General features: G+C 41.4%; 1 protein-coding gene across 4 annotated transcripts in view; it reads right to left on the bottom strand.

The window, feature by feature from the left end:
* Window positions 1-7,337: 7,337 nt before the first annotated feature.
* The window catches only part of LOC126417627 (uncharacterized), a 79,941-nt gene continuing 62,125 nt past the window's right edge, over window positions 7,338-25,153 (bottom strand). For all 4 annotated transcript variants that reach the window (XR_007575742.1, XM_050085134.1, XM_050085135.1 and 1 more), the window contains one exon: window positions 7,338-10,678. Coding sequence is in view for 3 of the 4 variants with exons in the window: in XM_050085134.1 (XP_049941091.1) it covers window positions 10,601-10,678 (78 nt within the window). In the remaining variant the exon portion in view is untranslated. The remainder of the gene's footprint in view (window positions 10,679-25,153) is intronic.

Below are 25,153 nucleotides of genomic sequence, written 5' to 3'. Positions count from 1 at the left end.
ATGGGTGGCAGCTGTCATAATGGAGGTACTGTTGCTTGTTGGTGGGTTTGATGTGGACGGATGTGTGAAGCTGGCCATTGGACAGATGGAGGTCAACGTCAAGGAAAGTGGCATGGGATCTGAGTAGGACCAGGTGAATCTGATGGAACCAAAGGAGTTAAGGTTGGAGAGGAAATTCTGGAGTTCTTCTTCACTGTGAGTCCAGCTCATGAAGATGTCATCAATAAATCTGTACCAAACTTTGGGTTGGCAGGCTTGTCTGTTACCTCCGGAAACCATCCTCGTAACCATTGATGCCATTTCCCTATACACAAATATCCCGCACGTCCAGGGCCTCACTGCTATGGAGCACTTCCTTTCACGCTGATCACCTTCCACTCTACCTAAAACCTCTTTCCTCATTACCTTAGCCAGCTTCATCCTGACTCACAACTTCTTCACTTTTGAAGTCCAGACATTGGACATTACTAGCAAAATTTTTCGCAGATTGTCTGGAGTGTTTATGAAACAGTCATTTATGTAATTTGTGAGAGTACCATTTCTCAGTAACACACCATGATCATCTTTTAATACAATGTCATCTTGCTTTTTATCACTTTTGTTTGTTTCCTTTACTATATTCCATATTGCTTTCGACTTGTTTGCTGTCCCTATGTTTACTTTGTCATTGTACATTGACTTGGCTGTTTTAATAAGAACCAGAACTGGCAGTCACGTTATAGGTCATCTTAAACATCTCAGCTTACAGCTTTTTCACTACAGATATCAGATTTTGGAGATGAAAATGTAAAAAAAGGTCAGCTTACTTTTCCTATTTTCATTCATTAATGCCACATGGCATCATGTTCTGGGGTAACTCTTCTCTGAGGAAGGCACAATATCTCGATGACCAGATGAGTCACCACTGTCAGGTGTGTTGGTGAACTGACCTCCTGGGGTGCACAGTTGACTTCTGTCTCCTCCCCCTGTCATTTGTGCTCGAGGGCACGTGTCAGTGGCTGATGATTGCATTGGCATGGATGTTGTTGATACACTGTCTACCCTGGCTGGCAGCCCACAGTGTGTGATGACAGTCTTCTCAATTAGACACAGTGCGCATTCCCAAGCCTTGCAGAGACTATAGTCGCAGTCCCGGTCCCAGTAGATAAGATTGTCCATGGTGTGTATTCTGATGGCCTGATGGCCTCTCTAATAACAGTGTTACAGTATTTTGACATTTGTGCTAAAATACTGCTTCACTTGTATTCCATTGCATGCAAGTCAGAGAAACAGCACTTTGTGACTACCGACTTGTTGCAACACAACAGAGGCCACTGGTGTTCTTGATAGCAGTCTCTGTTGTGTGCACTGTTTGTCCGATGTGTGTTTCCACAGTGGTATAGAATCTGGTATACCCCTGCCTTCTGAAAACCGAGGTGATCTACAATGTTCCCCAGTAATGGCCATATTTCACTGGGTGGGCAGAAGACAATTCTTACTCACTGCTTCTACAGTACGTGATCAGTTTCTCCTGGAAGTGCACGACAACAGCTAACTCTTTATCTGTTGCTTTTTCAACCACAGCATTTATATTGTACACCAGCGTTCTCTTGGGAAAAACTGGACACACACTAATGAAGCACTGAGTAAAAACGACTTCTCGCTGAATAATATGACCTTTTTGTGGTCCACATGTTATCATGTGGGGAGACATAATACTAAATGGGGGTACTGACTTCCAAATTTTTGAACATGGTACAATCACGAGTCAATGATATTGAAATGCATGACTACATTGATCAGCACAGGTGGAAAAGCTCTCGTATGAGAGGATATTGAGCAAATGGACTGGCCTGCCCATTCTCCTGACTTAAATCCCATCAAGCATGTGTGGGATGCATTTTGGGGAGATACTGCAGCAGATCCACATTGATCAATGACCATCCTGCAACTGTCAAGCACAATGGTGGGAAAGTGGAACATCCTACCACCAGAAGTCCTACCAACCCTTGTGGCCAGGATGGGAGCATGTTGCAAAGCATGCACTGCAGTCTATTGTGATCACACACATTATTAAGAAAGATGACTTCCTTTCTAATGCCCAGAGGACCATTACAAATTGAGGTGATTTCAGTGTTATCATCATCTTAAAAAAAGGGTCGTTCTATTTGTCACAGTGCATATTTCTGTTGGTCAACTTCTGTACTATATTGTAGTACATCTTTCAATGTACTGCCCAAGTTTCATTGAGCTATGTTAGTTGCTGGTGACACATCATGAGGCGGTTACTTTAGTCCTTAAGATTTGCACCCACTTGTATTATTATGGCACCAGTGTATGATCTTATAGTTTTAGTTAGATGGTTTGGACACTGACAGCCCAATGATGAAAGTCCTGAATCTTGAAATGCATTATTGTGTTACATGAACATTGTGAAGTGTGTTGAATGGTACCACTCCGCAACTAGCTCTTTCCATTTTTATATGGCTATGTCATTTTGAAAATTATATTTACCAATAGTTGCTTGAATGTTTCCAGTGTTGATGAGCTGGCAGTTGTGACCCATGGAAACGGCCAGCTTGCAGTTTGGACCCAATGCTCTGTGGTTTTTTTTATTTGGGAATGGGCAAAAGGAAAAGTATGTTGGCAGGAACTCAAAACCTTGGATGAAATGGAAACAGCATCCATTCATTCATCCATGGATCATATTCTGTAATCTCACCATGAAGGAGGAGGACCTTCAGGTACATGGAGTGGGTCAGATTAGACGCAAAGAAGTGAAGATTACATGTGAACAGGTGGAAGTAGCCAAGCCACTGGTGGCTAATCTGCTCAAACTGATAGTTATGGTAGTTACAACTGTGTTACTTTGTAAGTGTATGTTATGACTGAAACAGCACTCTGAAAAACTCCACTGCTCCTCCCCTAACAGTATTCAGCTGTTCCTTTCGTCAAATACTTTAAACAATGCATTTATATAATTTTACAAAACTGCTACCAGCTGTCCAAATACAGGCAAAGTTAAGATGAACCTAATACATATACTACAATTACGGGAGTTTCTAATGAGATATTCTTTTACTTTGTGTTTAAATACACTTTAAGATGAAAATAAACAACGTCCCATGAAGGAATTACCCAAATGGGACGGAAATCGGTACATGTGATGTACAAGTACAGACAATTATGATTACAATTCCAGAAAAATGGGATGATTTACTCAAGAGGAAGAGCTTCACAAATTGAGCAAGACATTAACCTGTTGGTCTACCATCCAAGGCCCTTATTCAAGTAGTTATTCAGCTTGGCACTGATTGATAGTGTTGTTGGACATCCCCCTTAAGGGTATCATCCCAAATTCTGTACAATTCACGTGTTAAATAAGCAAAATCTTGAGCTAGTTGGGAGGACCTGGTTTCATAAACATGAAGGTAAGCAATAGCAACTCTCTCCGTGTCTGAGCAGGCATTATCTTCGCAAAATCTAAGCCCCAGATGGTTTGCCGTGAAGGGCAGCAAAACAGGGTGTAGAATATTGTCAACATACCGCAGTGCTCTGAGGATGCTGCAGATGACAACCAGTATGGCGAGTGACAATCAGGCTGATATTCCACCTCTGTCTATGTAGTATCATTGCCACAGATACTACTACAACGCCGCACCAACACAAGGTTGGCAGCCTGTCGTCTGCCGAGCACAGCGCACTGTAGCGGGCTGTACAGCTTGACGGAACTGGAGTGTGCCTCGTTCACTTCTTAGCTAGATTTCAACCTAGTCAGACGCACTTTCATAATTGGCCCTCAGCCAGTTCTGTAATGTTTGCACTGATTCTCTGAGGAGGGCCCATCAGGCTTAGTCCCTCAGAATATGTTGTATTAGTTATAGCTGTAGCTGCAGTCATACAAACTACTGAAGATAAGTAATTTCATTGTACTATGTGTTTCTTGAATAATAATCCTTCTCTCTTTCAGTGTGCCGTACCACATATTATTGCAACCAGGACTCCTTCAGCTCCTATCAACTCGGCCTCCTACTTATTTGCATTTAGTAACGAGCTGAAACACCCACGCCTTTTGTGCCTCTAAACAGTGAGACACAATAGTCTAGGCCATCTCTGGACATGTCTTCAGCCTGGAATCTCACAGACTGAAGTGGAATTGTCTTCAGTGACGACTCCCGCTTCGAACTGAGCCCCGATGACTGGCAAATATGTGTCTGGAGACGCCCAGGACAGCATGGGATACCAATCTCACAAACCTGCAAGAGAATTACGAGTGATAGTTTAGGGTGTCACTTCTCTCCAAAGCTGGACCACTTTGGCTGTCATCCACAGCTCTCTTACAGCATAGAGATACATCAACAATATTCTATGAGAGGTTTTGTTGCCCATCATGGCAAGCCATCTTGGGCTTACATTTCACCAAGGTAATGCCTGCCCAGACACAGCAAGAGTTTCTACTGCTTGTCTTCATGCTTGTCAAACCTTACCAAGGCCAACAAGGTTGGTGGATCTCTCCCCAATTGAGAATGTTTAGAGTGTAATGGCAGAGCCCACCAACCAGCTTGGAATTCTGATGATCTAACATGCTGATTGGACAGAATTTGGCACAGTATCCCGCAGGAGGACATCCACCAACTCTGTCAATGAATGCCAAGCTGAATAACTACTTTTATAAGGACCAGATGTGGACCAATACATTATTGATTTGCTCAATTTTTGAAGCTCTTCCTCCTGAATAAATCATCCAGTCTTAAAGGTCTTCATTTGTTTGTCTGTACATGTATATCACATGTATGTACTGATTTCAGTTCCATTTGGATAATTCCTTCATAGTGTGTCATTTTATTTGCTGTATAGTGTATTTGTATGGTTTTCAGTTTCCTGCCAGAAGCCCATTGAAAATCTGTTATAGAGTTTTGTACCAAACGCACAATCTACATGGAAATTACTTCTGTTTCATTGCCCCACATTGTATTTAGCATAAAAATGGGTGCACAATGCTGCAACAAAAATGTTTGGTAACTTATCTAGGGATATAAAATATCTAACAATGGAAAATCCAGTACAGAATGATGACAATATTATGAAAATGATAGATTGCTACTCACAATATAGGGGAGATGTTGAGTTGGGAACAGGCACAACAAAAGGATGTTACACAAGTAAGCTTTCAGTCAAGAAGCCTTCTTACACACACACACACACACACACACACACACACACACACACACACACGCGCGCGCGCGCGCGCACACAGCTTCTCCACATGCCACAGCCTCCACAGTCTATCACCCATCTGGCTGCCCGGGAACTCACCCATCTGGGTGCCCAGGAACTTCACATGTCACCCTCACACAGTGTATGCCCACTGATTTCTCCATCTGGTACCAGCAATAAACACTACGTTCACAAAGGCAGAGGCAACTGCATCAGTTATGAAAATGTATAGTCAACTAGGGCTTATGCTGAAATTTAGCTAATGTCAAACAAAACCTGAAGATGGCTAATATCCAATGTAGTTTCTTAACTAATAACAAAATCACAGTAGTTTTAAAAGGCTGCAAGTTCAGTTGCTGAAGATGTTAATATGCAGTAGAAATCAAACAATGGAAAATCTGGTAATTTATGAAAAGGATAGACTGCTAGTCACTCTACAGAGGAGACACTGAGTTGCTGACAGGCAAAATGAAAAGACTGCTATCCATTTTAGCTGTTGGCCAAAAGGCATTCTTCTAAAGAATAAAACACACACACACACACACACACACACACACACACACACACACACACACACACACGACCTTTGTCTCTGGCCGCTGAGACCAGACAGCAAGTGATAGGAGAAGCAGGTGGGGGTAAGGAGGCAGCCTCCTCCTCCCTCCCTCCCTCCCTCAGGTGCACTTGCTGTACACAGTCCGGCTTCAATGGCCAGAGACAGTGGACGCACATTCGTGTACTTGTTCGTGTGTGTGTGCGTGTGCGTGTGCGTGTGTGTGTGTGTGTGTGTGTGTGTGTTTTTGGGTGGCTGTTTTATACTTTATACTTTAGAAGAAGATCTGTTGGCCAACAGCTAAAACGAATAGGAGTCTTTTTGTTCTGCATGTCTGTGAGTCATTGCCTTCTCTACATTATGAGTAGCAATCTATCCTTTTCATAATATTGTCATTAACATATAGGAGAGTGTCATTGTTGAGTGACTGCATTACTGTTGAGTTAGTGAATGATTCAAGATGACTTGGACAAAATTTATATTTGGTGTGATGAATAGCAACTTGCCTCATATGTGGAAAAATATAAGTTAATATGGATGGGTAGGAGAAACATTCTTCTATTGTTCAAATACAGTATTAATTCTGTGTTGCTCAATTCAGTCACACTGATTAAATATCTATGTGTAATATTGTGTAGCATTATGAAATGGAAGACTCACATGAGGTAAATTGTAAGGAAGATGGATGGTAGAGTTCTGGGAAAGTGTAGCACGCCTATAGAGCAGACTTCTTAGGGAACCCTTGTGAAATCCATTCTTGAGTACTGTTCCATGGCTTGGGATCCCCTACAGGTCAGATTAATAGAAAACATCAAAGTAGTTCAAAGAAACACTGATAGATTTGTTACCAGTCAACTTTATCAGTATGAGAATGTAACGGAAATGAGTGAGCTTCGATGGGAATCCTTGAAGAAAGATGGTGTTTTTCCAATACACTACTGATGAAGTTTAAAGTGCAAGCATTTGTGGCAGACTGCAGAATGATTGTACTGCCTCTCATGTCTGTCTTATGTAAGGATTGTAACAACAAAATAAGGGCTATTAAGGTTAGTGCAGACATGTCCAGGAAATAATTTCTTCTCTTGCTCCATTTGTGAGAGGAACAGGAAAGGAAATCACTAGCAATAGTATAAAGTACCCTCCACCACACAATGTGCATTGACTCTGCAGATTACGTATTTAGATTTAGATGAAGTTATAATGTATATACATTTATTTGCTCTTGGTCCCATAATCACAGTTAAAATATAAATCTTTGACACAATATCAAATACACAAATTAATGTGTAAGAATTTGTAAACATTTTGAAGTCGCACATGTTCAGCTGATTTTATGGGAAGGGATGTTTTTATTTTATTTGTTGGAAGTTAGTAGGTTCATGGATGACAGTCATGTATTCTGTTTAACAATACGGTACCAAAAAATAGTTGATAGCATTTTCTATGCATCAAAATTTCTTTTACACTGTCATGATAATATTTCTTCAAAATGTCTGCTTCTTTGAGAAGCTGCTGGATATTTTTCCTTCTTCTAGCACTGAGCAATATTATTATCAGCACTTGGCTTTCAACAACTCCTACTCATACATTCAATTACATTCTTGCATTTTAATAAGTAAAGTGACTTGTTGCATATACATTAGTGACCCACATTACTGTCTCTGTTTTTCTCATCTTTCTTAGGCATCTGTACATGAAGAAAAATCACTACTCACCTAAAGATACAATTTGGAGCCCACAATATATTTTATTAAGAGAGCATAAGCTTCAGGTAACAAAACACTTGGAGCTCTCTGCCTCAAGAACTACACTAACCTTGATCTACATTCACCTAGCTACAGTTATACAGGCATAGATAACTTGCTGATTGAGATCAAAAGACTAAAAGTTATCAATAGTGCTGAGATATCACTTGATTAATATAATTACATAGTATGTCTCTTCAGCATTTTACAGTATATATCTGTGAAGTTATAAGCTATGACAACACAAAGTATAATTCAATCACAAAAACTATTAAATTGTGAGACAGAATTTATGGCTAGTACATACGTCAATAGGTGAAACAGATACACATAATAGTAAAGTGCATGACACTATCCTAGCTTTTGGAATTATTGATTCGTTCCTCGCAGAGAAGAGAGGGATAGGGTGGGGAAGATTAAAAGGTTAAGAAGAAAGAGAAGGTCACTTAGACACCACAATGAGAAACACCCACCTGTTGTGAGGACAAGCATAGACAATGGCAAAGGGAAACATGAGACAGCAAGGTGACTTGTTTCTGAACACAGAAAAATTGGCCACTGAAAGAATATGTGGGGGGAAAGAAAACAAGGAATAATGATAGACAAACCGAGAGAGATCACTAAACAATGAAAAGAGATAACCAAGCTAGGAAAAAAAGTCAGAAAACTTGAAAAAATGTCACCCAATACAGGAAAAAGGTGGCCAAACAAAGAAAGTGACTTACTCCCTGCTCATCTTTGTCCAGCTTCATCTTCACACTAAGTAGGTCTCTCCTGCAGTTGGGTCTAAGTGACATGCTTGCCCTTCTTAACTTCGCTAAACTCATCCCTCTCTCCTCCTAGAGGAAGGAACTAATAGTTCTGAAAGCTAGTACAGTGTTGTGTACTGTTACTTTTATATGTGACTATCAGCGGTACCTAACTGTTTCATTTCCTGAAGGTAAGTGTGGCCAGAAATTCTGTCTCATAATTTAATAGAATACAAAGAATATACAATGGTTAAGTTAATAATTGATATTACAATCACACAGAAAAAAACAATAATCAAAACACAAAATTTCTTAGTGTAATATTTACTCATGTATGGAATACTCATATAAAATTTATCTTAAAACCACTACTTCTCTCTATTCCTTCACAAGCTGCAGACTGGAATGTTTGTATGATATATAATTTTGGTGCATTAAAAAACTTTTTAAAAAATTAAAAATTCTCTAAAAGAGACAAATACTTCCTTATCAAAGATGATATAATACCCAAAATAAAACAAGTGCTGTCTCAAAAATGTTCCAATTTCCCAAAGATAGTGAAAAATCCTTCCTCAAAGATAGAGGACATTAAGACAGTTCAAAATTATAGAGGTATTTGGAGCATTTGACCCAAGCATAGTCTAGCAGTTTTGCTTCAAGAGTTGAAAAATTATGTTAGGACAGAATGGGCGAACTGGAGATGGGCTTAATACAAACCACACAATGATACAACAGCTAGCTGGATATGAAATAGCACTTTCGTAAGCTTATTCCAAATTTTAACTTTTTATCATAATTATCAATTATAATACCTCCATAAACATCTAGAGACTTTTAATCTTTAAACGTACCTGGTTGTGATGTGTTAACCATGTAGGCCTATCACAAACTGGTGGTAATTATAACTCTATTTATAAAACATGGGGAGAAGGAGGGGAGGAGGAGGCAAGGGGAGGGTGATGCATAATCATCCACTAAGTTAATGAGAAAGAATTAACAATTAAATCTTTAGATATTCAAATAACTTATGGGAATGCAGCCCAGTGACATCTTTGACAACTGCTGATATTTCAACAGGTGAACATCCTGTCATTTTCAAGGCACACATGCAGCAAGGAAGTCCTGTGCAAGGGAATTCAAACCTTTCAGACCAACTGGCTACAACTGTTCTCATTAAATTTTACTGTCTCTTAGTTGCAAGGGAACATTTTTCCACAGTGGAAACTTCATAATGCATATTTGTGAATGTTCAATCTTTTTATCATGTACAAGTGCTGCCAACTATTGAGCTTCAGTATAAAAATTTCAATAGGTCAAAGTAGTAGTGTGCAGTGGCTTGTGATTGCCAGAATACACAAAAGTGGTTGGTTAGTTACATTCTACTGTATAAATGAGTATTAATATTGTTATTTTGCATGGCAATTATTGAATGATCAGTTTGTTCATTCCAACAGTGAATATTCAAAATTAGTTATTTTAATCCATAAAAAGGAGCCAAGTGCACAAAGTATATTTTGAAAACGGGTACATATTTTCGTATAAATCTAGCATACAAAATCATTAAGAAATCACCCAAGAGCTTTACAGCACAAGGAAAAAATTTCCTTCCTCCAGAAAAAATTAAGGTCTGAAAGGGTTAAAACATGAGTTTATAGAGTATAAACACTCTCTCTCTCTCTTTCTCTCTCTCTGTAAACGCTAGCCCCAATACCTAACGAAAGTTGACAGGCATCAGAGATCATAAATAGTGCACATCAATAATGAACGGGTGAGGTAGCTTTGACTCTGTCCCTCTGTCTTTTGACAATGGTGAGAGCAGGATTCAACGCAGAATTTGAGCAGAAATCTCCAACTCTTAAGAGGTTACTTGATAATTTCAATTGCTCTATTAATAACATCATGACATTAGCTGTAAGTGCACGCTAAAATCTCCATGTTGTTATATTCCATATGATGACTGCTGCTAAAACAGAGGAACAGAGTTAATGCTATGTCACCCGTTGGTTATTAATATTCACTAACTCTGACGTCCATCATCTTTGATTATGTGGTGGCGATAGTGTTTACTGTGTGTGTGTGTGTGTGTGTGTGTGTGTGTGATCATCTTTCTGGATATGCTCTGCAAAATCAGGTTTTAAATTTCAGTGATTTATTGTTGTATTTGTACCTGGAAAACAACAAGATGTCCACCCGCCAAAATATTGGTAGTTGTGGATGACGACACATGGATGCATTTTCTTATTTGAACATTTTATACGCCAGGAGAAACTCAGGTTTCACAAATCTTCAGATGTCACCTCAATATTCATAGGAATACTTCCTATTTGACATTGGCAATAAGTAACACCAAATCCCGTTCACAATTGAATGAGAAATGAAAGTGAATTCTCAATATACTTTTGAGCAATATAGTGTAGCAATGATCCCAAGGTATGCTGAAAAAGGAAAGGAAAAAAAAAATTAGTTATGGAATAGTTTCAACATTGAAAACTTATATACTATGCAAATACATTTTGTTAAACGTAAAAAAGACTTTAGGACACTTTTCAATCAGTGCTGATCATTATCAGTTACCCTTGCATTATTTGTATGAGAATGATTCACTAGATAAAATCTATCTTCATGTTGCCTAGATAAATGTGGAGGGTCCAGTCCCATTCATGTTAGGCAGCAAACGACAGGTCAGTAGCTACCTCTTATAGGCAGGAGTAACTGAGCCTCGTTTTCACCTCATTTTCTCTACAGGGTGAGTCAAAGAGGACTTTAAAACTTTGGAATGATATAGAGATTTATTGAGATAACTTACAGAAAAGGCCGATGTGTCATTTTGTAGCAAACAACCTCAAGTTCGATTAACATCGTGTATCAGTACCCCATTCCGCCACCAGGAGTGCCAGCATAGTGCACAGTTAAAATGGCTACTTTCACTGGTGCGGAGCGTGCTCCATGTGTGTTTTGGTTTCATGAAATGAACTCTGCAGCAATACACGTTCAGTATAAATTTTGCACTGAATACTCTAAAGAGCCTCCAAGCAGACCTGAAAACTTGCTATTGCACAGTTATGCCTGATTTGCTGCAATGAGTGTGGGAAGAAACTGATTACCGGTGGGATGTTTGCCACATCACAAACTGTGGTCACACTGAACCAAAATAGCACTCGACACTTTTATGTAAAACATGAGGTTGTTTGCTACAAAATGACACATCTATCAATTCTGTAAGTTATCTCAATAAATTTCTATATAATTCCAGTACTGTAAAGTCCTTTTTGACTGAAACCTGAAAATGACAGCAGTGAGATTTTTGGGGAAAATTTAAGTGTATATCGAAATGATAGGAAAATGGGAAACAGAGTTGGTGTATCTGTCACAGTAGGCAAGAAACTAAAATCCACTGAGACAGAAATCGAAGCTGCATGTCACACTGTTTGGGCAAGACTGCTGTATCAGGGGTGGGCATAAAATGATAATTGGATCCTTCTATAACCAAACAGACTCACCTTCTGATGTAACCAAAAATTTTAGCTAAAACCTTAGTTCACTTGCATGTAAGGTCCCCAATCATTCTGTAATCATCGGTGGAGACTTAAATTGTCCAAAAATTAACTGAGAAAATTACAGTTTTGTTAGTGGTGAGTGTGATAAGACATCCTATGAAACATTACTGAATGGCTTCTCTGAAACCTGCCTAGAACAGATAGTTAGGAATTCCACTCATGATGGAAATATATTGGATTTAATGGCAACAAATAGACTGGACCTCTTTGAGGATGTCCACATTGAAACTGGAATCACTGACCATGATGCAGTTGTGGCAACAATGATTACCAAAGTACAAAGGACAACTAAAACAAGAAGAAAGATATATGTGTTCAGTAAACTAGATAAAAAATCAATAGTGTCATATCTCAACAAGGAACTTGAAACTTCCAACACACAGCAGAAGCATGTGGAGGAACTATGGCTCAAGTTTAAAAGAACAGTTGACCATGCACTGGATATAAGATGCTATCCAAAATTTTCAGGACTGGTGCTGCCATCTGTTGAAAACCTTACCTTTGGACTAATGGTCACCATCACCCTCAAAGTAGTTCCCATCCGCATTTACACACGGTCCCAGCGTTTCTGCCACTGGTCAAATGTTTTATGGGAGTCCTGTTCTTTGAGGGTGTTTATCACCACCAGCGATTCTTCTTGAATCCTCTCTAGAGTGTCCGACTGCCAACCTTTCAACTTGAGTTTCAGTTTTGGGAAGAGCGCAAAGTCGCAAGGTGCCAAACCTGGCGAGTACGGTGGATGGGGTACAACAGCCATGTTGTTTTTAGCCAAAAAGGTCCTGGTGAGCAAGGACAGGTGACAGGGCACATTGTCATGATGCAGCGACCAGTTCCCTTGATGCCAAAGTTCGGGCTGTCATCGCCGCATGTTTTCCTGGAGCCGTTGCGAAAAGTCACAGTAGTAAGCGGAATTCACTGTTTGGTTGGGTGGGATGAATTCTTTGTGCACAATTCCCTTGGTATCAAAGAAAACGATGATCACACTTTTCACTTTGCTTATTCACCTGTCTTGATTTATCGAGTCTTGGAGAGCCCAGGCTCTTCCACTGGGATGATTGCTGCTTTGTCTCTGGGTCATAACCGTAAATCGAGCTCTCATCGCTGGTTATAACCCGTGACAAGAAGGTTGGATCATCAGATGTGGTCTGATGAAGGTCCGTGCACACTTCAACATGCTGTGCATTCTGATTGGCAGTCGAGATCCTTGGCACAAATTTGGCGGCGACATGATGCACGCCCAATTCATGTCCCATAACCAATACCCACTTCATCTGCAAGGTCTTGAATGGTTCGACGTCGATCTGTACGAACCAATTGTTGAAGTTTTGCAACATTGTCTGGCATTGCGCGGCTAACGGGCCTTCTAGTGTGAGCATCATCTTCAATGTCTGTACAGCCAGCCCTGAACTGAGCATGCCACTCAAACACACACACACGGCTCCTGCTCTGTCCCCCAAACACTTAGTGAATCATTGCAAGGGTCTCCGTAGCACTTTTCCTGAGATTTGCACAGAATTTGATACAAATGTGCTGTTCTGTTCGTGGAACCATTGTAAAATCACCACACACCAAACACAGAGTATTACGGGAATCACTGTGGACACGCAACATGCCCTCCTAGCTGAATGTCACTCTGTAAACTGACTCATCAGGTATGCAGCTCTCGCCACCTAGTGGTGTAAAGATCTACTACTTCCACTTTTCAGATGGCAGCACCAGTTCCGAAAATTTTGGATTCCACCTTGTAGATATGTAGCCAATAGAACAGTTCATAATGTGAGGGAATCTCCATGATATAAATCACTGTGAAGAAACTTCTAAAGAAACAGAGACTACTGCATAATAGGTGTAAAACAAAGCATAGGACTATAGATAAAGAAATGCTGAATGAAAAACATTTGGCTGTCAAGAGAGCAATGTGTGATGCCTTCAATGACTACCATAGCAGAATAATATCAAATGACATTTCACAAAATCCAAAGAAATTCTGGTTGTATGTAAAGGCTGTTAGTGGCACCAAAGTTAGTGTCCATGAACTGAAATTGAGGGTAGCAAAGAAAAAGCTGAAATGCTTAACCCTGTTTCCAAATGTTCCTCTACAAAGGAAAATCCAGGAAAATTGCCCCAATTTAATTACCTTACCACCCCAAAGATGAATGAAATAAGTATTAGTGTCAGTGGTGTTGAGAAACAGCAGAAATTGTTAAAACTGAACAAAGCTCCAGGTCCCGATGGAATCCATTTCAGATTCTATACTGAACTTGTGGCTAAGTTAGCCCCTCTTCTAACTATAATCTATCGTAGATCTCTCAAACAAAAACCCATGCCCCGTTCTTGAAAAAAGGCACAGGTCACATCCAACTACAAGAAGGGTAGCAGAAGTGATCCACAAAACTACCAGCCAACATCCTTGACATTGATTTGTTGTAGAATCTTAGAACATATACTAAGCTCAAACATAATGAGGTATCTTGAACAGAATGACCACCACAATGCCAACCAGCATGGATTTCGAAACCACTGATGATGTGAAACCCACCTCACACTTTTCCCATGATATAATGAATGCTTTGGGTCAAGGCAACTAGGTAGATACAGTGTTTCATGATTCCGAAAAGCATCTGATTTAGTACCACAACTAAGCTTATTGTCAAAAGTACAATCATATGGGGTATCAAATAAAATTTGTGACTGGATTGAGGACTGTTTGGTACGCAGGGTATAGCATGTTATCTTGGATGGAGAGTCATCATCAGATGTAGAAGTAACTTCGAGTGCCCTAGGAACCTTTGTTGGGACCCTTGCTGTTTATGTTGTATATTAATGACTTAGCAGACAGTATTAATAGTAAAATCAGGCTTTTCACAGATGATGCAGTTGCCTACAGTGAAGTGCCAAAGAAACTGGTATAGGCATGCGTATTCAAATACAGAGATACACTATGTGATCAAAAGTATCTGCAGCCCCCCCCCCCCCAAAAAAAAAAAAAAAAAATACATACATGTATTTATATTCATGTTAGGTGTAGTGTGCTGCCATCTATTGCCAGGTACTGCATATCAGTGACATCAGTAGTCATTAGACATCATGAAAGAGCGGAATGGGGCACTCCACAGCACTCAAAGACTTCGAACGTGGTCGGGTGATTGGGTGTCACTTGCGTCATACAAGATTTCAACACTCCTAAACATTCTTAGGTTCACTGTTTCCAATGTGATAATGAAGTGGAAATGTGAAGGGACACGTACAGCACAAAAGCGTACAGGCCGACCTCATCTGTTGACTGACAGAGACCTCCAACAGTTGAAGAAGGTCATAATGTGTAATAGGCAGACATCTATCCAGCCCATCACACAGGAATTCCAAACTGCATCAGGATCCACTGCAAGTACTATGACAGTTAGGCAGGAGGCGAGGAAACTTGAATTTCATTGTTGGGCAGTTGCTCATAAGCCACACATCACATCAGTAAATGTCAAACAATGCTTTGCTAGGTGTGTAAACATTGGATGATTGGACATTGTGTGGAGAGATGAATCACAGTACACAATGTGGTGATACGATGGTAGGGTGTGTGTATGGTGAATGCCCAGTGAGTGTCATCTGCCAGAGTGTGTAGTGCCAACAGTAAATTTTGGAGGCAGAGGTGTTATGGTGTGGTCATGTTTTTCATGGAAGGGGCTTACACCCCTTGTTGTTTTGCATGGCACTATCACAGCACACACCTACACTGACATTTTAAGCACCTTCTTGCTTCCCACTGTTGAAGAGCAATTTGGGTATGGCGACTGCATCTTTCAACACGATCGAGCACCTGTTCATAATGCATGGGGACTGGCCTGCATAGAGTCCTGAGCTGAATCCTACAGAGCACCTCTGGAATGTTTTGGAATAGCGACTTCAAGCCAGGCCTCACTAACCTCTCCTTAGTACAGCACTCCATGAAGAATGGCTGCCATTCCCCAAGAAACCTTCCAGCACCTGACTGAACATACGCCTGCAAGAGTGGAAGCTTTCATCAAGGCTAAGAGTGGGACAATACCATACTGAATTCCAGCATTACCAATGAAGGGTGCCATGAACTTGTAACTGATTTTCAGCCATGTGTCCAGATACTTTTCATCACATAGTGTATGCAGATAGGCAGAATATGGCGCTGTGGTCGGCAATGCCTATGTAAGACAATAAGTGCCTGGCACAGTTGTTAGATCAGTTACTGCTGCTACAATGACAGGTTATCAAGATTTAAGTGAGTCTGAACGTGGTGTTATAGTTGGCACATGAGTGACGGGTCACAGCATCTCCGAGGTAGCAATGAAGTGGGGATTTTCCCATACGACCATTTCATGAGTGTACTGTGAATATCAGGAATCTGGTAAAACATCAAATCTTCGATACCGCTGCAGCTGGGAAAATATCCTGCAAGAATGGGACCAACAACAACTGAAGACAATAGTTCAATGTGCCAGAAGTGAAACACTTCTGAAAATTGCTTCAGATTTCAATGCTGGGCCACCAACAAGTGTCAGCATGTGAACAATTCAATGAAACATCATCAATATAGGCTTTCAGAGCTGAAGACCCACTTGATTACCCTTGATGACTGCACAACACAGCTTTACGCCTCGCCTGGGCCCGTCAACACTGACCTTGGAATGTTGATGACTGGAAACATGTTGCCTGGTTGACGATTCTCATTTCAAATTGTATTGAGCAGATGAATGTGTACAGGTATGGAGACAACCTCCTGAATCCATGAACCCTGCATGTCAGCAGGGGACTGTTGAAGCTGGTGGAGGCTCTGTAATGGTGTGGGGCATGTGCATTTGGAGTGATATGGGATCCTTGATAGGTCTAGATACGACTCTGACAGATGAAATGTGCATAAGCATCCTGTCTGATCACCTGCATCCATTCATAAAATTACAATGAAATCCAGAGCATTAGCTGCTTACAGCTCATCGGGGACAATTGAAAATGTGTGTCCTGACTGGGACTCAAACCCGGGATCTCCTGCTTACGTCAGATGCTCTATCCGACTGAGCCTTTGAGGACACAGAGGATAGTGCGACTGCAGGGACTTATCTCCGGCACGCTCCCCACGAGACCCACATTTCCAACTTACTGTCCACACACTACATTTTTAGTGCCCCTGCGCACTATATTCATTACTCGCAGCAGTCAATCTACCGATTCCGCACTGAAGAAGATCACTGGCCAGTAAGCCCTATCTATATGAAGAAGGTACCTGTTCTTTCGGTAAGCCTTATCTATATGAAGATGGTATCTGTTCTTTCGGAGATGTCATATGGATGTTCATATGCATCCATTCATATCCATTGTGCATTCCAACGGGCTTAGACATTTCCAGCAGGACAATGAGACACTCCAGACATCCAGAATTGCTACAGAGTGGCTCCAGGAACACCTTCTGAGTTTAAACATTTCTGCTGGCCACCAAACACCCCAGATGTGAATATTATTGAGCATATCCAGGATGCCTTGCAACGTGTTGTTCAGAAGAGATTCCACTGCCTCATACCCTTCTGTATTTATTGGCAGCCCTGCAGGATTCATGGTGTTAATTCCTTCCAACAGTGCTTCAGACATTAGTTGAGTCCATGCCATGTCATGTTGCATACTTTTGCATGCTCATGAGGGCCCTGCAAGATATCAGTCAGGTGAACCAGTTTCTTTGGCTCTTCAGTACTACCTGAGAGAAGCTGCAAAGGTGGTCAGTCAGATTTTGATAAGATTTCAATGTGGTGCAGAGACTGCCAGTTTGCTTTAAATGTTCAGAAATGTAAAATTGTCCACTTTACTAAACAAACATACATAGTATCCGATAACTACGAGGATTGGAACTTAAATAGTGGCAACTATTTATTCACAACCAATACAAAAGAGTTACATGTTTGACCTGTTACTATCCTTCAGAGTAGTCACCAGCATTGTGTAGAACCCTTTGCCAGCAATGTGGCAGGCGCAGTATACCATTAGCAGAACCTGTTCTGTTGATGGTGCGAATGGAGCGGTCTAAACTTATGGTGATTCTCGTGTACAATTGTGATGGTGTTATCCTAATGCATTACATTCCTCCACGGCAGACTGTCAATGCACTGTGTTACTGTTCATTTTTGGAGCATCACCTGCGACCAGCTTCACGAAAGAAGCAGCGACACTTTCTGCGCAACCCACCCATCATTTTGCATGACAATGTGCGGGTGCATGCAGCACAAGCTGTGGCTGCTCTGTTCGGTCGATGGGACTGGAAATCACTGGAAGGAACCACTTTGTGGCATTCACTTCAGAACTGTTCCAGAGATTTGACAGGCAGTACACGAGAATCACCATAAGTTTAGACCGCTCCATTCACACTATCAACAGAAGACGCTCTGCTAATGGTATACAATGCCTTCCACATTGCTGGCAACGGGTTCTACACAACGCGAGTGACTAATTTGAAGGACAGTAACAGTTTCAAACATGTAACTCTTTTGTATCGGATGGTGCTCCCCGGGCAACGCTGCAGTAAAATGCAACAGCAAAAAGTCTACCCAATTCCGGCGACCGGACGCTCAAATGCCTCCCAGTCCACAAGAAGGCAAACGATTCAGAAGTGGAATTACTCCATGAAGATGGTGAGAGTGTGCCACTTCAATATAGAAGGCTACACAAGGACGAAACGAAAAATCCTTGAAAAAATTGTAACAAGAGAAAGAGTAAGTGTCGGACTCTTGCAGGAGACACACCTGACGGATGAAAACATCGAACGATTATGCATACCAGGATTCACCAATGTGGGATACTCAGGACACGACAAACATGGTATGGCGACCTTGGTGAAAAATGAGCTTCTAGGAAACCTCGAGAAAAATGTGGAATCGGTTCCACACGGGTTGATTTATAAATAATTTATAGTTAATGTATCATAATTATTATTAAATTATTTATAGAAATGAGATGTTAATCATTTCCCAAGATATCTAGTTTCTTAAGAAAAAATTTAATTTTTTGAAGTTAATTGTTTTTATTTAATTTTTTAGGTATAAATATTAACTTATTTATTCTTTAAGGCAATAGGCATTAAACTGAGAGAGACGACAATCTACAATGTCTACAAACCACCTTCGCAGCAATGGCCTATAGGAATCTTACCACAGGCTAATCATCCAACAATCTATGCCGGCGACTTTAATTCCCAGCACACCAGATGGGGATATCAGAGATCCACTCCGGAAGGCGTTGGACTAAATGACTGGGCTGAGAACCGGGACCTACACCTCCTGTTTGATCCCAAGGACAGAGCGTCCTTCAATTCAAAAGTATGGGGCACAAAGACAACACCTGACCTGACCTTTGTCACATGTGGCACAACGTGCGTACCAATGCAAGCTACAAGAAGAGTCCTCGAAGCTTTCCCACGGAGCCAACACCTCTCGATTATTGTGGAGATTGGCCTTTCCATCCCCATCATAAAGAGCCCCCCGATTCCACGGTGGAATCTGAGAAAAGCAGACTGGGGGAAATATAAATCTTTTATTGACAAGACAATAAATCAAATACCACCAAGTCCAGAGAACTACCAAAGGTTTGTAAACCTGATATTTAAAGGGGCCCTAAAGGCTATCCCCCGAGGGGCCCGGAGGGAATACATTCCTTGCTGGTCAGAGGAGTGCAAGTCATTGTTAGAGCAGTATGAGAGGAGTGGGGAGGACGAGACTGGAGAACGACTGATTAACAATATGAACGAGGAATGTAGGAACAGGTGGAAGATGGCAATGGAGAATCTGGACTTTACCCATTCTAGCAGGAAGAGCTGGGGTCTACTATGGAAACTGGGTGGAGCCACAACACCACGAAGATTAGCCGCGGGTGTGGGCCCATCCGAAATAGCGACTGCCATGAAACAGACCTCCAAAATACGCCTGAAGACTGAGGAGAAGAAAAGGATCTCCAGGAAGCTAACCAAGGAATTAGCCAATAATCCAACTAATCTAGATATTGTCAAAGCAGTAGACGTCGAGGAGATTACCCAGGCCCTAACACTAATGAAAACAGGGAAAGCAGCCGGACCCGACGAAATCCTCCCAGAATTTCTGAGGGAGCTGGGACCCATTGGGAGGAAATGGATGGCCAAGCTCTACATGGGATACATTAAATCAGGTGCACTCCCGAAGTTATGGAAAGAAGCTAAGGTAATAGCAGTACTGAAACCAGGGAAGGATGGAGATAATCCAAAGAGCTATAGACCGATCTCACTGCTTTGTACCTCTTACAAACTATTTGAGAGAATATTTCTGGCCAGACTATCACCATACATTGAGGCAAACCTCCCAGACTATCAAGCAGGGTTCCATGTGGGAAGGAACTGCTGTGAACAAGTTTTGTCCCTTACAACATATATAGAGAAAGGCTATCAGAACAAGCTGAAAACGGGCCTGGTATTAATAGATCTTACATCAGCCTATGACACTGTCTGGACCAAAGGACTACTGCTCAAGCTTACTCGAATTATCAAATGCAATCAGATGTACACATTACTAAAAAATATGCTGACAGGCAGGAAGATCAAGGTCTATCTCGATGGAAAGAGCAGCAAAAGCATGGTCATAAACAATGGCCTGCCGCAGGGGAAAGCCCTGGTGCCGACCCTTTTTAATTTATACATATCTGATATGCCGAGCACCAGGTCGCGTAAATTTGCATATGCGGATGATCTGGCCATCGCATACCAAAGCAAAAATTTCAAAGATCTTGAAAAAACATTGAATGCGGACCTTGAAGTGCTGAATACCTACTACCTTAAGTGGCATTTGCATCGCAACCCCAATAAAACGACCAGTACCATAATGCACCTTAATAATAGAGCTTCAAGCAGGAAACTACAGCTTTCCCTGAATGACCGGCATATCAGACATGAAGATAAGCCCAAATATCTGGGAGTAAAATTAGACCGCACACTAACATTTAGCTCCCATCTGGAAGACACCAAACAGAAATTAAAATCTCGAAATGCCATTATGTCTAAACTGGCCGGAACATCATGGGGGTGTGGAGCTAATACACTAAGGACGTCAGCATTAGCCCTCGTGTACAGCGTGGCTGAATATTGTTCACCAGTCTGGGCGAAAAGTGCGCATGTAAATAAAGTAGACACCCAATTGAAAGAGACGATGAGAATTATCTCAGGCACACTTAGGGCTACCCCATGTGACTGGCTCCCAGTCCATGCCAACACAGAACCCCCTGATATAAGGCGCTCCATGGCGATCTCAAGAATATACAGGAAGATCATACACAATCCAGAACTCCCTATACACCAAGACTTATCACCCATCAACAGGCTAAAATCTAGGTCCCTCTTTTGGAAGATTGGCAGGGAATTACAGGACTTCGACCCAAAGCTAGCCTGGGGGGAATCATGGCTCAAAGGGACACACAAGAACCAAAAGCTTATCGATGACCCCAGCAAGAAGATAAATGGTTTTGATCTCCCTCGGAAGCTCTGGGTTGCCTTAAATCGCCTTAGAACAAGCATGGGAAGATGCAAACATCTAATGAATAAGTGGGGACTTGCGGAGAGTCCCGTGTGTGAATGTGGCAAAATCCAGACAATGGACCACCTACTGGTGTGTGAAGTGGTAGGATATAGTGGTGGACTGAAGGACATACATTACCTGCCTGACCTAGCCATGGATTGGCTCAAAACTATAAGTAGCATTGTGTAGTGTTGTAATTTCCTGGTGGACTGTAATGACACTGTAATATTTGCCTTGTATATGCCGAACGAATAAATAAATAAAATCGGTTGTGAATAAATAGTTGCCATATTTAAGTTCAAACCCCCATACAAATGCAATGAGTCACAGTTGGAATCAGCCAACTCCCACAAATACCTGGGTGCAACACTTTGTAGTGGTCTGAAATGAAATGATCACATAGGTTCAGTTGTGGGTAAAGCAAGTGGTAGACTTTGGTTTATTGGTAGAATACTGGGGAAGTGTAATCAGTCTGCAAAATAGATTGCTTACAAATCACTCATCTGACCAGTTCTAGAATACTGCTCAAGTGTGTGGGACCCTTACCAGACAGAACTAACAAGGGATATTGAACACATAGAGAGAAGACCAGCATGAATGGTCACTGGTTCGTTTAATCCATGGGAGAGAATCAGTGAGATACTGAAGGAACTGAACTGGCAGACTCTTGCAGACAGATATAAACTGTTAACCAAGTTTCAAGAACTGGCTTTCAATTATTACTTCAACCCCCTAAGTATCGCTTACGTAGGGATCGTGAGGATAAGCTTAGAATAATTACTGCATGTACAGAGGCATTCCAACAATCATTCTTCCCGCACTCCATACCTGAATGGAACAGGAAAAAACTGTAATGACTGGTAGAATGGGATTTACTCTCTGCCATGTACCTCATGGCGGGGTGCAGAGCATATATGTAGATGTCTATGAATCTGTATTTTGAAGTGACTGTCTTTCGGCACATATGAAGGTACATGATGAACTGTGGATCTTTCCGTGCCTCAATAATGCATTTAGGTGAACTCTTGATGTAATCATTTTCTCTTCATAATTCTGAGATTGACAGTGACAACTCAATCTATTTCAAATCAATTGCTTCAGATGAAAACTGCAGTGTTCATCCTAAACTAAATTCTATACAATAAAGGTTGGTTTTGATCTAACATAACAGACACATTCTGCCTCTACATAAAATTACTTGAAATTATCCATACCCTTCCATAGCAATCTTTTTAGACATACAGCACTTTATCAGCTTTATTTGTTTGGTTAATATTTTTGTATTTTATTTCTCTTTCACAAATTGTACCCAGCTTCACTAATGTGAGAACTAGTTTCTACTTGCAGTAACAGAAAAGATTCTGTGGGAGACGGCTTCCATCATCTATTCACGCAGAACCTGCTTCGAGATGACATGTCGTCTGAATTCAGACACTTTTTGAAAAAGTGTTTTGGAGCACGAGGCCGAAATACCTTGACTGTGGTAACTAGTTTCAATTAAAAGAGGTTTTGATTAGTATAAATTAATTAAAATGCTGATAAACACACAACAATAATTCTTCTAAAAAACTCACTTCATTTCCATAATCCTTTGACTAAATGGAATCATTTCATATGCACCGCAATAACTTTCTGCTCAATGATTTTGGATTTTTTTTTTTTTTTTTTTAACTGATATTTGCTTCTACATTCATTTAATCCTTCCATTTGCTTTCGGCTTGGTTCAGTTAATACCCAGATTGCATGTGAATAGCAATGGCAATTTGTAAGGGATTCCAATGTCACTTGGATGCACTGGGCTATCTGTACAATGGGCCATCAGTATAGCTTAAAATTACTTTAAACTTTATTTGATTTACAAAACACATCACAATTCTGACATAAGACTTGCCTAACACTGCTGGGTCATTGCCATGAGCTGCCAGGACAAAAGCAGCTGCGCCAACTGAAGGCAGGCAGTTGGGCAGCGGTGATGGCTGTGGGGGTGGCCTTGGCACACTTGTCATCGAGTGTAGCCAGCAGACGCTCTGATGGTTGCAGATGTGACTATGTTATTAAGATGGTGCTGTATTGTATTTGCCTAGTGTGAAGGTGGCAAGACTGAGGCACGAAGATATTTCCATGTTTCACAAGCATGTTACTGTTTCTGAACTGAGCAATAATAAAAACACATTACCCAGGGTTTTTGTTTGTTATTTATAAAGTTAAGATCAAATAAAACACAGATGGGAATGTGGACCTGCAACCCTGAACAACCAACGACAACAAGATAAGTATATCCAGCAGGAGTTGGCAGTTTAGAATCCCACATTATTAGTGGGGGCTTGTATTAATGACACTGAAAACAAACTATCGCTAGATCTCTAACGGTAGGTGCGACCACAGCAAAGTGGTATCTGTCGAGAGGGAGGACTAACATATGGTTGCTCTAAAGGACCAGGAGCTTTTCAGTCATTACATAGGAAACAATATGGACATCTGCCTAATTCTTCCTTGCAATATTATCCAACAGGGTGTTAATATGTTGGTACTTTGGCAAAAAGCAAGGGGAAACAACAGTTAAATTTCCAGCCCATGCAGGTACTATACTGTGTAATGATTATAGCATCGTCTTGGATAAAATATTCCAGATATACCAGATGTAGAAATGTTCACATTCAGTTCAAGGACAGGGACTTTTCAGCATAAATCATTAGAATCAGCCAAAAAAATCAGGTATTCTACAGAGCAAGGTAATAAGTGTTATTTCCCTTAATTGCGCTGGGAGGTTAGGGCATTTGGAAACAGAAACAGACATGTTGAAATCAACAATGTTATAAAAAGGTTAGATTACTACTATCCATATGAAGTAGATGTTGAGTCACAGACAGGCACAATAAAAAGACGGCTGTTTACTTTAGCTTTCGGCCAAAAGGCCTTTTTCTGAAGTAGAAAACACACACATATTGACAGAACCACAGTTCACACACACACACACACACACACACACACACACACACACAGTCTCAGGCTGCTGTGGCTAAATACTCTGGTGTGTGTGTGTGTGTGTGTGTGTTAGGGGTAAGGATAGCTGCAAGGGGTGGGGTGGGGGGGAGAGGCTAGCAGCACTGTATGGGGGATGGTGTAGTGCTCATTGTGAAACTGTGCAGATACATTGGGGGGGGGGGGGAGGGGCAGGGTAGGGGTGCTAGGTGCAGTTGGGGCAGAGGAGGAGGGAAAGGAAAAAAATACCAGTGGGTGCACTGCTGAACTAGAAGTCTGTGTTGTGCTGGAGTGGGGGAGCAGGGTCGCAGGATGGGGGATAGATAGGATGAGGACAGGGACTAGCAATGACTGCAGGCAGTAGGGTTATGGGAATCAAGGATATGTTGTCAGAAGAGTTCCCACTTGTGCGATTCAGAAAAGCTGGTGTGGGTAGGAGGGGTCCAGATGGTGCAGGCTGTGAAGCAGTCATTGAAGTGAAGGACAGTATGTTGGGCAGCATGATCAGCAACTGGGTGGTAAAGCTGTTTCTTTGCCACAGTTTGTCAGTGGCCATTCATGTGGGAAGACAGCTTGTCCCACAGTGGCTGCAATTAAGTTGGTAGATTAAAGAGCTGCTTTCCCACATGGCCGTACCTTTGATAGGATAGGAGGTGCCTGTGACCAGAATGGTGGTGGTGGAAAGATATGTGGGACAGGTCTTTCATCTAGGTCTATTGCAGGTATACTAGCAGTGAGGCAAGGGCTTGGGAGCTGGAGTGGGATAGGGAGGACAAGGATAGTGCGTAGGTTTGTTGGTTGGCCGAATACCACTGTGGGAGGGACGGGG

Source organism: Schistocerca serialis, chromosome 1 (genome assembly GCF_023864345.2).
Source record: "Schistocerca serialis cubense isolate TAMUIC-IGC-003099 chromosome 1, iqSchSeri2.2, whole genome shotgun sequence".
Classification (NCBI taxonomy): domain Eukaryota; kingdom Metazoa; phylum Arthropoda; class Insecta; order Orthoptera; family Acrididae; genus Schistocerca; species Schistocerca serialis.
This window is presented reverse-complemented; position numbering and strand designations above follow the sequence as displayed.